General features: G+C 38.2%; 1 protein-coding gene across 2 annotated transcripts in view; it reads left to right on the top strand.

The window, feature by feature from the left end:
- ADAMTSL1 (ADAMTS like 1) overlaps positions 1-14,323 on the top strand; it is an 877,457-nt gene that overhangs the window by 235,089 nt on the left and 628,045 nt on the right. For both annotated transcript variants that reach the window (XM_058695258.1, XM_058695257.1), the window contains exon 2: positions 9,313-9,432. In XM_058695258.1, the coding sequence (XP_058551241.1) occupies positions 9,313-9,432 (120 nt within the window). The remainder of the gene's footprint in view (positions 1-9,312; positions 9,433-14,323) is intronic.

Below are 14,323 nucleotides of genomic sequence, written 5' to 3'. Positions count from 1 at the left end.
AAGTGAGATTATTCTAATCTAATGAGAATTTACAGCATCACTATCTTAATTCTTAATGAACTATGAGCCCAAATATGGGCACAAATAGATGTTATAAAATCCTTTCAGTAGAATAAAAGTTTAACAGTGTGGTTTTCAGTGCTATACTTTGTGAGTAGTATTGAAACCTAAATCTTACCCATGGGACATAAACTTGGCTACCTTTCAGTATTCACAGAAAAACTAAATGAAGAAAGAACAATAATAAACTGATAATTTGAGGGTGTGTTTATATGTTTAAACTTCTGATATGTCTACATCCCTTTCTCCCAACCTGGAAGTAAATGGATGCCTTTCCAAGAGTGGTAAGAACATTGTAGCTGCTTCAAAGCTCTGGCCGGAATCCACTTCTATCATCAGCATTGCAATTTGTATAGAAATTTTGACTCTTCCTTGATGATGGTGGAGATTCCAAAATGTGAACCAGTTTCTCTGTGTTTTAACACCCCAAATTCTAGTCACAACCCATAGAGCAAACTTGTGAGGAGTAGGACATTCTGAAGGGGGATTCTTACCTTTTATTTCACCAATCATGTGAGCCAACAATTGTGAGTCAGAATACTAACCGGTATTCTCTGGAGCCACTGAGAGTCAGGTCAAGCAGGGGAAGGATTGTTGCTTGGTTATAATGGGACCAAATGTGAAGTACAAGACAAAGTATATGTAGACATGGTTTGAGTTTCTGACTGTATCTTAAAGTCAAATGCAAAACCTTTTGTTATTATTCACTGCCTTTGATTTTTAGTTTTAAACTACCTTTCCCTTCTTTTCCCTCTAAGGGCTAAAGAATAGAGAGTGACTTGAAAGACTTCCTTGTTTCCTGTATTTACCTATGTCCCTCTCTAAAATCTCTGTATGTTTGATCGCTCAGCCCCATTAGAGAGAACATATACCACAACAATAAATTGCTTCCATGCCTTCCTGGATCTAATGAGATTCTATTCTGGGAGCTGGTATTTCTACATTCCTGGGTTCTCTATGGAGTACTCTGGTGTGCCAACAGTCAGAAAGAGGAGTCAATGTTTGAAGCAGGAAATGAGACTGTAATTGGAGACGCTATCTTCATCACGGGGTGCATATGCTAGCACATGACAGTTTTGTGCTTCCTGAGGAGCAGTCCTGGGGAGTCTAAAAACCCTATAGAAATAGATAGATGTCTCAATAATGATGGCTTCTTTCTTGCCCTATTCCTGTAGGTGAATAACCAGGTTTGAATACAGCAGAGACTTGAGTTTTTTAGAGCTACAGTCTCTGGTTCATAATCCAACATAGCCATGGGCTATGTGTAAAATTCCTCCATTTCTCACATTTCTGTTTTCTCATCTGCAAAACTAACACCACGGAATCTAAAACATAATGGGGTACCAGTTTTGGTGCATTTTTTTATGATATGCTAACTACCGTATGACTGTAGGGGATTTTTGACATATCGGGTGTAAAGTAACCATATTTTCCAAACCCCAAATCAGGGAACCTGGTCTAACCAGGAGAAACAAAATTTTTAAAATGTGAGTTACCCCAGAAGTTTTCAAGTCACAGTCAATATTTAGTTGAATTCAGGGGCTGGGAATTGATAGCTCAAAAAGCCATAGGCTGTTCTTGGGAAAAAAATATAATAAGTTGAATATAATGTTGTCATAAATATATTTGCATGGGGAACCAATAAAAGAATGGCTAACAATGATGAAAATGAGTATGCTTGGATTGTCCTTGTTAATATTTTCTGTTGGCATAAATAAGCCATTAAAGATAGATCCATGTCAAGGGGTTCTTATCTCAGCCCACGTGTCTTCTCATTCTCCCAACTGTCCCTTGGCAAGCTCATTCATGCTAAGTATCATCCACTCCCCATAGGATGCTACCACTTACATATCATCTCCAGACCGGTCTCTTTTTTTTTTTTTTTTTTAAATTTTTTTTTTAACGTTTATTTATTTTTGAGACAGGGAGAGACAGAGCATGAACGGGGGAGGGTCAGAGAGAGAGGGAGACACAGAATCTGAAACAGGCTCCAGGCTCTGAGCTGTCAGCACAGAGCCCGACGCGGGGCTCGAACTCACAGAGTGCGAGATCGTGACCTGAGCCGAAGTTGGCTGCTTAACCGACTGAGCCACCCAGGTGCCCCCAGACCGGTCTCTTTCTACTGCACAGAGCTCAGCTTTCTTTGTCCGAGGCACCTCGGACTCCACTTCTCTGGAACCAAACTCTGCATCTAACTCACATAATTGCTTGTCCCACTGTATTTCCTGTTTGTTGAAAGTGCTGCTAACCACTCTGTTCTGCTCAAACCCAGGCAGAAAATATAGATATAACCTAAGACTTATCAGTTGCATTCAGCTGGCCACCAAATCTTCTGGTCCTTTACTTTCCTACCAGCCCCTCAGGTCTTCATGAGTTCTCATCAGGGTGATTGCAGTGATCTGAAACTGGTCACCTCATCTCCAGTCTTACCTCCTCAGAGCCACCAGGATGCACTTCTAAACTATTAAGTCCAAGCAAGACTGGCTGCTTCAGTCTTTCAGTGAGCATGATGCATAATCTGGCCTCTGTGCATGATACATATTCTCTTCTCATCCCTTGCTCTCACGTCCTTTTGCACTCTTGCCATGCTAAATTACTTAAAACACACCAAACAGAACAAGGCATCTCAAGCCTTGTTCTCAACCCCAGGCTGTTCTTCCTAGAACAAGAATCCTCGTTTACCCAATCCCATTCCCCTTGTCCAGCTAGTAAATCCCCACTCTTCCTTCAACATCACTTTAAACTCTTTCGTAATCCTCCTTCAGAGAGGTAATCACCCTTGCTCTGTATTCTCCTAGCATCCTGTGCTTACCTAGAATTTTTCATTCTATTAATTAGAGCAGGTAAGCCATAGTAACAAATAACGTCTAACATGGGCAGTGGTTCCAACACGGTAGACTGTTACTTCTTGATCAGGTTACCATGTTAGATAAGCAAACAGGTCATGGGATGGCCTTCCTGCATGCAGTCATTCAGGGAGCCAGGCTAATAGAACCCCTGACACCTTTGATAATTGACTTTAGGAGCACCTGAATGTCTCAGTCGGTGAAGTGTCAGACTCTCGGTTTCTGCTCAGGTCATGATCTTGCAGTTCATGGGATCTAGCCCCATGTGGGGCTCCATGCTGATAGCATAGAGCCTGCTTGGGATTCTCTCTCTCTCCTTCTCTTTCTCTGCCCCTCCCCCACTTGGACATGCTTGCAGGCACTGGTGATCTCTCTTTCTCAAAATAAATAAACTTTAAACAAACAAAAACCAACTGACTTAAGATTTCCTCGAGGCTGTCTCCATGCAAAACGGACCCGAGAGCAACAGAGCATGGAGGAAGGAATGTGGGAGATTTTTATGAGCAGGCCTGGTGTATCACCCCTCACTTCTACCAGCTAAAACTCAGCCACCTTAACTGCAAAGGAGGCTAGGAAATGTGCTCTAGGTATACCAATGATAATGAAAAGTTGTAGCTTTTGGTGAGCATCTAGGAGGCTCTGTCAGAGCCAAGTACTTGTTAGGATAGTGCCCTGAAAGGAAGAAATATGCCCGATAGCAAAGCTCCTGGCACTTGACAGCACTTGAGTCATTGCGTGTACATATGACACACATAAATGTGTGTACCTGTGTGTACATATGACAAAACAAATGGGTAAAATACTACTTTGGATTTAAAGAATAATTTAAAAAATCAAATTGAAATAGAGGTATAAGATTTACATATTTATGTATCTTTATGTATTTATGTATCTCCTCCATTAAAATAGTATTTGTAAAACATATAGAATATAATAATTACTATCCATGGTTGGTAGATACAGGTATTCAAAACTAACTTAATCCATCAAACTTGTATGTTTTTATCTATTCTCAATATTAAATTGAATTTTAGTTTAATTAAGACCTGCTGCCTTGTTATCACATAAAAGTATTTGGGAAGTTGAACATTTTGGTAAGAATTGTGAGTCTTATAAAATGTCAATGTTCTTAGGAAATAGGAACAAGCAGAATGCTTTCTAAAACAAATACACAGCTATGACTGAAAGTTAAAGTATAAATCAAATGGACAAAGTGTTTGCTGATTATCCTTCCTTTTTGTGGCATTGAGTATTCAGTCTTTCTATGTGACACCTCAATTTCTCTTTTGGCAGACATTTGAGTCATTTTGTCTATTTCTTTAATCAGTGTAACAAAAGAAACCTGGTTTTTTGTTTGTTTGTTTTGTTTATTTTGTTTTGTTTTTACAGGCACAAAAGTTCTCCCAAAGCAAATGCCCATAAGTTTATTAGTCTCTTCAGATTTTAGCTTTTAAAAGCTATAGCATTACATGACTTAAGATGGCCACCATTTTGAATCATGGAGTTAGAATTCAAAATGGCCTCGGATTTGTGGAGAAATGATTAATGAAATGTTAACTTTAGTAATGATCAACATACATTAGTCCTCTTGCAAACAGTAACATTAAAACACATCAATTCTAGGTTACTTTAAATTCAGGTTTTGGGGGTGCCTGAGTGGCACAGGTGGTCAAGCACCTGACTCTGGTTTTCAGCTCAGGTCTTGATCTCAGCGTCATGAGTTCAAGCCCCACATTGGCCTGTGTGCCTGGCATATAAGCCTACTTAAGAAAAAAGAAAAAAAGAAAATAAAGTAAAATAAAATAAAATAATGTTCATTCTGACCTTTTTGAGAAAAGTTTGCACAAATGAGACTTTTCTTTATCTAGAACTTAAACAACTGAGTGGCCCTGAGCACTGAGCCCATGAATTTGCAATGCACCCAACAGGAAGTAGAGAATCCCTGAAAGCTTCTGATCAGGGAAGTTACAGGGTCAAGACAGGTTTTGAAGTATATGTAACTAAAGACTCAAGGAATGATTGCCCCTGATGAGAAAATAAATGAGAAATTTAATTTTAAATGTAACAGGAATAAGTTAGGTTAACCAGAAGGAAACGTTTCCAAGAATTAGTCTGCAATTCTAACTCTGCTTCATTAGTACTGGTTGATTCTTATGAAACAGTATAGGAAACACTAGTAAAACAATGAAACAAGATAACCCCTCACTGACCCTGCCTCTTGATGATTATATCAATTTTCTGTTGCTGCCATAACAAATTACCACAGATTTAATGGATGAAAACCATACATAAGTACTATCTCATGATTTCTGTAGGTCAGAAGTTTGGCAAGGCATGGCTGGATTCTCCATTCAGAGTCTCACTGGGCTAAAATCAAAGTATTGGCCAAAGACTTAGCTCTTCTTTAGGGCAAAGGGCCTTTTCCAAGCTCTCCATTGTTGGCAGAACATATTTTCTTCTCATGCTTCCCATGTGCCCCCCTTGATCTTCAAGCCAAAATGACAGGTTAGGACCTTGTCACGCTTTGAATTTTTTTGACTTTCTCTCCTGCTCTCAGCCCAGACAAAGTTCTGTTTTTAAGGCATTCTGTGATTATATTGGGTCCACTTGGATAATCCAGGCTACTAACCCTATTTTGAAGTCAACTAGTAAGTAAACTTAATTACAGCTGCAAAGCTCTTTTGCCATGTTAAGCAATATATTCTCAGATATGATACTAGGGTGTCAAGGGGCCCAAGATTCTGTCTACCCCAATGATACCAACTATGCTGTATAACAGAGGTCATTTAAATATAAATTATAGTTGGGGTGCCTGGGTGGCTCAGTCGGTTAAGCAGCCGACTTCGGCTCAGGTCATGATCTCGGGGTCCGTGAGTTTGAGCCCCGCGTCGGGCTCTGTGCTGACAGCTCAGAGCCTGGAGCCTGTTTCAGATTCTGTGTCTCCCTCTCTCTGACCCTCCCCTGTTCATGCTCTGTCTCTCTCTGTTTCAATAAATAAATGTTGAAAAAAATTTTTAAAAATTATAGAAAGTTATATTCCTTTCCAAAGTGCTTAAGGATTAAAATTATTTTAATTTATTATGAATTACTACAGACATTTCAAGAAGGCATAAATTAACATGATGAACAGCCTCATATTCTGGGTTTGTTTGGTTTTTTTTGGTGTTCATATTTTATTTTTATTTTTTAATTTTTTTTCAATATATGAAATTTATTGTCAAATTGGTTTCCGTACAACACCCAGTGCTCATCCCAAAAGGTGCCCTCCTCAATACACATCACCCACCGTCCCCCCCCCACCCCCCATCAACCCTCAGTTTGTTCTCAGTTTTTAACAGTCTCTTATGCTTTGGCTCTCTCCCACTCTAACCTCTTGTTTTGTTTTTTTTTTCCTTCACCTCCCCCATGGGTTTCTGTTAAGTTTCTCAGGATCCACATAAGAGTGAAACCATATGGTATCTGTCTTTCTCTGTATGGCTTATTTCACTTAGCATCACACTCTCCAGTTCCATCCATGTTGCTACGAAGGGCCATATTTCATTCTTTCTCATTGCCACGCAGTACTCCATTGTGTATATAAACCACAATTTCTTTATCCATTCATCAGTTGATGGACATTTAGGCTCTTTCCATAATTTGGCTATTATTGAGAATGCTGCTATAAACATTGGGGTACAAGTGCCCCTATGCATCAGTACTCCTGTATCCCTTGGGTAAATTCCTAGCAGTGCTATTGCTGGGTCATAGGGTAGGTCTATTTTTAATTTTTTGAGGAACCTCCACACTGTTTTCCAGAGTGGCTGCACCAGTTTTCATTCCCACCAAAAGTGCAAGAGGGTTCCCGTTTCTCCACATCCTCTCCAGCATCTATAGTCTCCTGATTTCTTCATTTTGGCCACTCTGACTGGCGTGAGGTGGTATCTGAGTGTGGTTTTGATTTGTATTTCCCTGATGAGGAGCGACGTTGAGCATCTTTTCATGTGCCTGTTGGCCATCTGGATGTCTTCTTTAGAGAAGTGTCTATTCATGTTTTCTGCCCATTTCTTCACTGGGTTATTTGTTTTTTGGGTGTGGAGTTTGGTGAGCTCTTTATAGATTTTGGATACTAGCCCTTTGTCCGATATGTCATTTGCAAATATCTTTTCCCATTCTGTTGGTTGCCTTTTAGTTTTGTTGGTTGTTTCCTTTGCAGTGCAGAAGCTTTTTATCTTCATAAGGTCCCAGTAGTTTATTTTTGCTTTTAATTCCCTTGCCTTTGGGGATGTGTCAAGTAAGAAATTGCTACAGCTGACGTAAGAGAGGTCTTTTCCTGCTTCCTCCTCTAGGGTTTTGATGGTTTCTTGTCTCACATTCAGGTCCTTTATCCATTTTGAGTTTATTTTTGTGAATGGTGTGAGAAAGTGGTCTAGTTTCAACCTTCTGCATGTTTCTGTCCAGTTCTCCCAGCACCATTTGTTAAAGAGACTGTCTTTTTTCCATTGGATGTTCTTTCCTGCTTTGTCAAAGATGAGTTGGCCATACATTTGTGGGTCTAGTTCTGGGGTTTTTTTCTATTCCATTGGTCTTTGTGTCTGTTTTTGTGCCAATACCATGCTGTCTTGATGATGACAGCTTTGTAGTAGAGGCTAAAGTCTGGGATTGTAATGCCTCCTGCTTTGGTCTTCTTCTTCAAAATTACTTTGGCTATTCAGGGCCTTTTGTGGTTCCATATGAATTTTAGGATTACTTGTTCTAGTTTCGAGAAGAATGCTGGTGCAATTTTGCTTGGGATTGCATTGAATATGTAGATAGCTTTGGGTAGTATTGACATTTTGACAATATTTATTCTTCCAATCCATGAGCACAGAATGTTTTTCCATTTCTTTATATCTTCTTCAATTTCTTTCATAAGCTTTCTATAGTTTTCAGCATACAGATCTTTTGCATCTTTGGTTAGATTTGTCCCTAGGTATTTTATGCTTCTTGGTGCAATTGTGAATGGGATCAGTTTCTTTATTTGTCTTTCTGTTGCTTCATTATTAGTGTATAAGAATGCAACTGATTTCTGTACATTGATTTTGTATCCTGCAACTTTGCTGAATTCATGTATCAGTTCTAGCAGACTTTTGGTGGAGTCTGTTGGATTTCCCATGTATAATATCATGTCATCTGCAAAAAGTGAAGAACAGCCTCATATTCTTAATGATGTTACCAATACCATAAAAAGGTATAAAATTTAAAAGATATAAAAATTGAGAAGTTAAACTAATATGAATATAATATAGTACCTATTTATAATATCCATTATAGATATAAAAGTTAAACTAATATGAAGATAATATGAAGATAATACCATACCCATTTATAATATCCATTACAGATATTATAAATATCGTCAAAGAAATTCATGTAAGTTAAAAGCTTGCATTTTAATTGTTCCTTGAGCAGAATGTGCTTTTGATAATAATGTTGAATGATTACTATATGTAAATCACTGTACTAAGTACATTACATGTATCCTTTCCTGTCTTCTCAGCAATTCAAAAATGCTGATATCATTCCTATTTTACATTGAGTAAACTGAGGTTCAGAGAGGTATTGGGAAGCCCGGGCGCATTAATTGTTCCTAGGATTTATAGGAGTTACTCAACTATTTGTCCTTCACCAAAGGAGGTTTGAGTAGCTCAGTAGCACAATGTGATAATGATAAGAATGGAGTTTTAGAGTCAGACCTGTATTTGAGTCCTCATTTCAACACTTACACTTGACAAATTCCTGAAACCCTTTTGCCTCCAGTTCCTAATTTGTAAAGTGTGGCTAATAACAGTCACCTCCTGGGGCTGGTGCAAGATAACATGTGTAAAGAACCTGGTATGTGATAAGCTCTAGATAAAAGCTCTCCAATACTTCCCTCCAGAGTAGCTGAAGAGCATCTGTTTCTAAATCATTTGAATAACTTGGAAAGTCAGTTATGTGCCCAGGCCAGCTTCTCCTTATCTGGTAGATATGTAACAGGTCATCAAGATTCACCTAGATGCTCAGATCCATGGGATAGATCCCTGTGGGTCCAAGACACCTGTACAGCACATAAATATGGATAGCCCAATAGAATACATCTAGGCACCTGACCACACTTGATCTGGCCTGAAAGATAACTTACAATCACTGAATTTTGACATCGCACACCAGTCAATTAAGAGGTGCCAACTTAGCAGTGGACTTTCCTGGCATCCATCCAAGGAGTCACATGCCAGAATATTCTAGCTGCTCTCGCATTAATATGTATTTGTGTGCATTGTTTTTGATTGCTCTAATCAGATTTGAAATGAATCCAAGAAGTTTCCTCAACTCAGAGACATTAATTCTTCAATGTTCCCCTCCCTCCAGGCTTTGTCTGAAGGCTGAATTTGCTATCTTATCTCCCTAGGTATGCGGAGACCAAAGCCAAGGAGCTGTTTTCCTGAGGGAATTTACGCTAATTCGAAGAGAGAGCCTTCATGAAGATTTCCTGTCTGACCTCTTGAATAGTCACAAAACTGAAGACCCGGTATAGTGTCTCTTTTATTTATTCTTAGAAACGCTGTAGTTCCGTCGCTAATTTTGACTTGTGATGGTGGTTGGTTTTAGCAAATCCAAAGAGGTCTGGATGGTATTTTCTCATATCCGTGACCAGAGGGAAGCAAAGCAATAGCTCAGTGGACAGACTGTATGGGGCAACATTCTACCCTCTCCTGGGTCTGGCAAGCCTCAAACATTTTACTTGAGCATTAAAATTTGTTTGGGGCAACGTGTGGAGGATTCACATTAAAATAACTGATGTTTTGCCAGTGAGTCTGAATATGAAATGATAATCATTTAAATGAGTGAAGAAAAAAAAGGAGATTTATATGTAAATTGTTTTATGAGTCAGTGGAAATTCCACCATCTTCCCATACTGGTTTCTTTGTGGATATTTTTACTTCAAAGTGTTAGTCATATTTATTTTATGAAAGTTTGTTTCTCTGGTGGTGGTTTTGGAAAAAAAAAAAAAAATGAAAGTCTCCAAAGTGAACTCTGAGATGAAAACAAGTAGTATAGTTGACTGTTGATGTCAAGATTCAGGGTCCACTCTACTTGCAAATCAAGTCATAATTTGTATTCTGTGCTTTATTGTGAGAATTGGATGGATAACTTCGGAAAGTTTCAAATGTGGCTCTTCATTGTGATGACCTTGTGCTCGAAAGGGACCACACTGGAATTAGAGATTTCTTCTCCACTCAGAAAATAATGACTTAGGTCATGTCCAAAGCAAACACACAAGTGGCTTTATTTCTACCTCTTGTGTCCTGCCCCCTTATAGCCTCTCTCCGGAGGGTGTTTTGGGCACATTAATCTCACAAATTTCTAGATACTGAGTAAATCCGCTCTCTCAGTAGCCACTCATGGTCAGCTCTTACTGTTTCTGTCATTTCCATCTTCTCTGTGACAGACATTCATATTCTTTTCAAAGCTTGTGCCCCAACATGGACAAGAACAGTGGGAAAGCTTCCCAAAGGAACTCTAATTTTCATGTGGTTCATATATATATGTATTTCTCAGTAAACTCAGAAAATGCAGAGCCTGCCTATTAAACTTTTATTGTTTGCTCAAGGCTTTTTTTGTGTGTTATCTACTACGGTACACACACATTGCCACCTAAGTTTTATTACTTCTTTCTGAGAACATTATCTTGTCATTATATTTTAACTTTGCCCCATTTGGTGTTATGCAAAATCTGAACTATGTTAGCTCACTTCAGATTTGGTTTATGAAAAGTCCTGTTAAGTACTGCTCCGTGGATACCATATGCAAACCTCATAAGCAAGTCTAATTATTACGTAATTTATACCATAAAGGAAATTGAATAATATGAACTAGTTATGAACATAATGGAATTGTCATAGCGGTGCCACTAAAAACAATTTTGGTCACTTGGCAAGCATTGAAGGGTGTCATGAACATTATTATTACATAGTATTACATTGATTTACATCATAATGAAAACTGTTCATGCTGCAGAATTTTCTCAAACTCACTGAAGTCATAAGTAATTGAGTGGGCGGTAGCATTTAACCTGAAAGAGGAATTACCTACCAGCACAAATAGTCAGAACTGGGGTTGTATAAGAAAATGGCAGGGAAGAGAAAAGATCAAAGCTTCCTGAATACCAGAAGCTAATCCAGTCTCCTAATAAATTTATGTAATTCTAACAATTTCTTTGGAAGGTATGTCTCTCTATCTGAGAACTTTGCTTGGCCCATAGGATATAAAACTTTGCAAGTATAGTTTTATTTTCTAGATAGGCATTGAAAGATCAATCACCACAGTCTCAGTGTTTGTCTAAGGGGAAGAGTTCAAACAGGAGTTGTTACTTGTATCAATAGCCAGAACAGTGAAATTCCCTTTGTGGCCAGGTATATATGAGTTTCTGCTACATGGTGGGGAAACTCTGCAACAGGATGGGGGAATCATCAAGGAGAAAACTTCCTGGTATAGGTTGCAAAACCACTTCACAAAGGCAAACGGGTAAGAGGAAAAATGGTTGAGTCATAATCTGTTTGTCCAATTCTATCTGCTTACAGTCTGCTTACAAGTAAGTTCTCCTTAATAGCCCAGGGATATCCATGATCATATTTCACTGCCCCTACTGGATTAGCAGCTCTACTCCTTGACATGGGGATCCATGTTGACTCTCACCTCCTTAGCATCCACCCCTGCACTTGCATATGATAAGTGCTCAGTTGTGGTAAGTGTTGATGGAAAAAACCCACCATGACTATTCTTAGCTTTTTTTTTTTAATTGAAAACATGGTGAGAATTCCATCACAGGCTACTCCTGAAAAGGGCCTTATATATGTGAAAATCCTTCTAAATGCAAACCGTTCTTGTTAAAATAGTATGAATAACTTCAGTTTTTAATGAGGTGATGAAAGAACATTTGGGATTATCTTCATGATGTCCTTTCAAGTCAGTGTATATGTTTGTAACAAAGAATGTGAACACGGGGGTTGCCTACTGGAAATTTATAGTTGTGGAAGTAACAAATTTATCCCCAATACGTATAACATCTTGGACAGAAGTGGCATTCAGTGTAGGAAACACCCTGTCACACTTTTGTTTAAAATAATTGCTATCCTCATTTTAGGTCTTTCATTTTTCTTCTCTCATGACCTTTCTTTATCCTTTCAAATAATTTTTGAAAACCAGAGCAGCCTGACTTGACTTATTTGTGGATCTATTTCACTCAAAAGGTTATTTTGGTCATTTTTGACCTTAAAGTGACACTTCCTCAACTAGGGTCTCTTGGCACAGATTGACTTTTACATTGAATTAGAAAAACTTTCTAGTTAACTTTCTCTCAAGGGCTAATTCCACTCTCCACATTTTGAAAAGCAGTCTAAGGGAGCCATTTGTCTAGAATCCACAGCAGGCGACTAAACTTCTAATCATTGTCTGAAACTCTGCATGTATGTGATTTGCATTGTTTGCAGAAATAGGATGTTTGTCAGAGGCTGTTATTCATTATTGGAAGAGTGGAGGGATAGATCATGTTGTCTTTGATTGTGAGCTGGATACAAAATTCGGATAACAATTAACATGAAATTCACTACAGAATGGGATTTTCTTCAGTATGTAATTTAGGGCAAACCTCATTTGCCTGCAGCTTTGTGGTTCACAAAACAGTTATTTAAGCCATCTTGTACCTAAATGAAAGTAATTTGAATAATTTCTTATTTAATAATAATTTATTATGTTATTTAAATTGAGGGTAGAATGTTCCTTTAATGACTAGTGAAATAGAGGTGAGCTTTCAGGAAGGGATGCTCAAAAAGGCCTATTTTTAATAATTGTGTGTGAAAAGGGAGTTTGTTTTTAAGGTCAAGTCGGTAATTCTCCAAAACTTAACTGAAACAAAAAATGCATTTGATTAAAAACGGTTCTGCTTTAGAGTAAATTATTTTTTCTTACTCAGTTTAGGCAGGGGAGCTGGTAGGGACAAGTATTATTTCTATGAACTGAAAAATGAGTTCAACCAACACATAAACACTTACGTAAAATGGAATATAACTGTTTCCATATGTTCTCAAGGTGTTCACCACCCTCCTCCCCAACCTGCCAAGGGAAAGGAAACACTGGAATTTAACTGCTAACGTCTGAAGATAATAACTTAATTTGCTTAATTGTACTTCTCAACTGGCTACTATTTTAGAGTATTTAGTGGACCTAAGCACAAGGAAGTAGCCATGTGTCAAAAGCATTTAAGTTACTGAACGTGAGCAATGACCCCCTTTGTTGACCTCTCACTAGCATCTTCCCACCTGAACCTATTCCGCACGCCCTGGACAGAATTGCCTTTTCCCAGAACAAATAGTTGGATCTGTTTGTTCCCCCTAAGTGTTTGTGGAATAAAGAGTAGAAGGAATTAACATTTAATGGCAAATGTACACGCTCAAAGTGGCATGTGACTTCCCAAAGCCTTATTGATGAGGGACCAGCGTATTTTTTTCTTAACTGATTTTATATAAAGAAGAAATGTGCAGTCATATTGAAGGAGCCAGGTGTTTAAAAAGTAGAAGTCCAGCGTGCCTGGGTGGCTCGGCCGGTTAATCGTCCGACTCTTGGTTTCAGCTCAGGTCATGATCTCACAGTTTGTGCATTCGAGCCCTGCATTGGGTTCTGTGCTGACAGCACAGAGCCTGCCTGGGATTTTCTCTCTCCCTTTCTCTCTGCCTCTCTTCCACTCTCTCTGTTTCTCAAAATAAATAAACTTAAAAAAAAATTTAAATAAATAAGTAAATAATGGAAGTCCATTCCAATTCAATGTGTAATTTTTATGGCACACTTATAGGTATAACTTGAACTGGCGATCCCTTGGGAAAATATACTGAGACAGAAAGAGTAGATTTGGTTTCTAGTACTTTTGCTAGTTCATGTTATATAATATGATGTCACCAAGAAAAAATCAGAACACCCTACAAATTATATATATGTGGCCCTTTGCGGGTTTTAAATATTTTACTTGCCTGTGTTTGCAAGACTTATCTAATGCATTCTGACTCTACCAGTCATGAACTGTTGAAAAAAATTACTTTAAGTTCAGTATATGAATATTTTATATAACTTCACATTTTCTGATTATTTTTTGATATTTGGAACCAGTACTCTACATCATTTCTACATTTCTGTCAGGACAGAGGAAGCTTGGAGAAGGCCAAATATGCACCAAGCACTTTCCTAAGGAGTTTATGCAAATTTCTCAGAACAACCTGAGATAGGCAATAGTAGCTCCATTTTCAGTAGTGATGACCAATTGGGAATGTAATTTTTGAAAGATACCACTCATAATTGTAACAAAACTATAAGAATGTAGGTCTCAAAAAGATATTAAACCTGAATGGAATGTCAATGAATAACATTCT

This window comes from Neofelis nebulosa, chromosome 12 (assembly GCF_028018385.1).
Source record: "Neofelis nebulosa isolate mNeoNeb1 chromosome 12, mNeoNeb1.pri, whole genome shotgun sequence".
Taxonomy (NCBI): Eukaryota; Metazoa; Chordata; class Mammalia; order Carnivora; family Felidae; genus Neofelis; species Neofelis nebulosa.
This window is presented reverse-complemented; position numbering and strand designations above follow the sequence as displayed.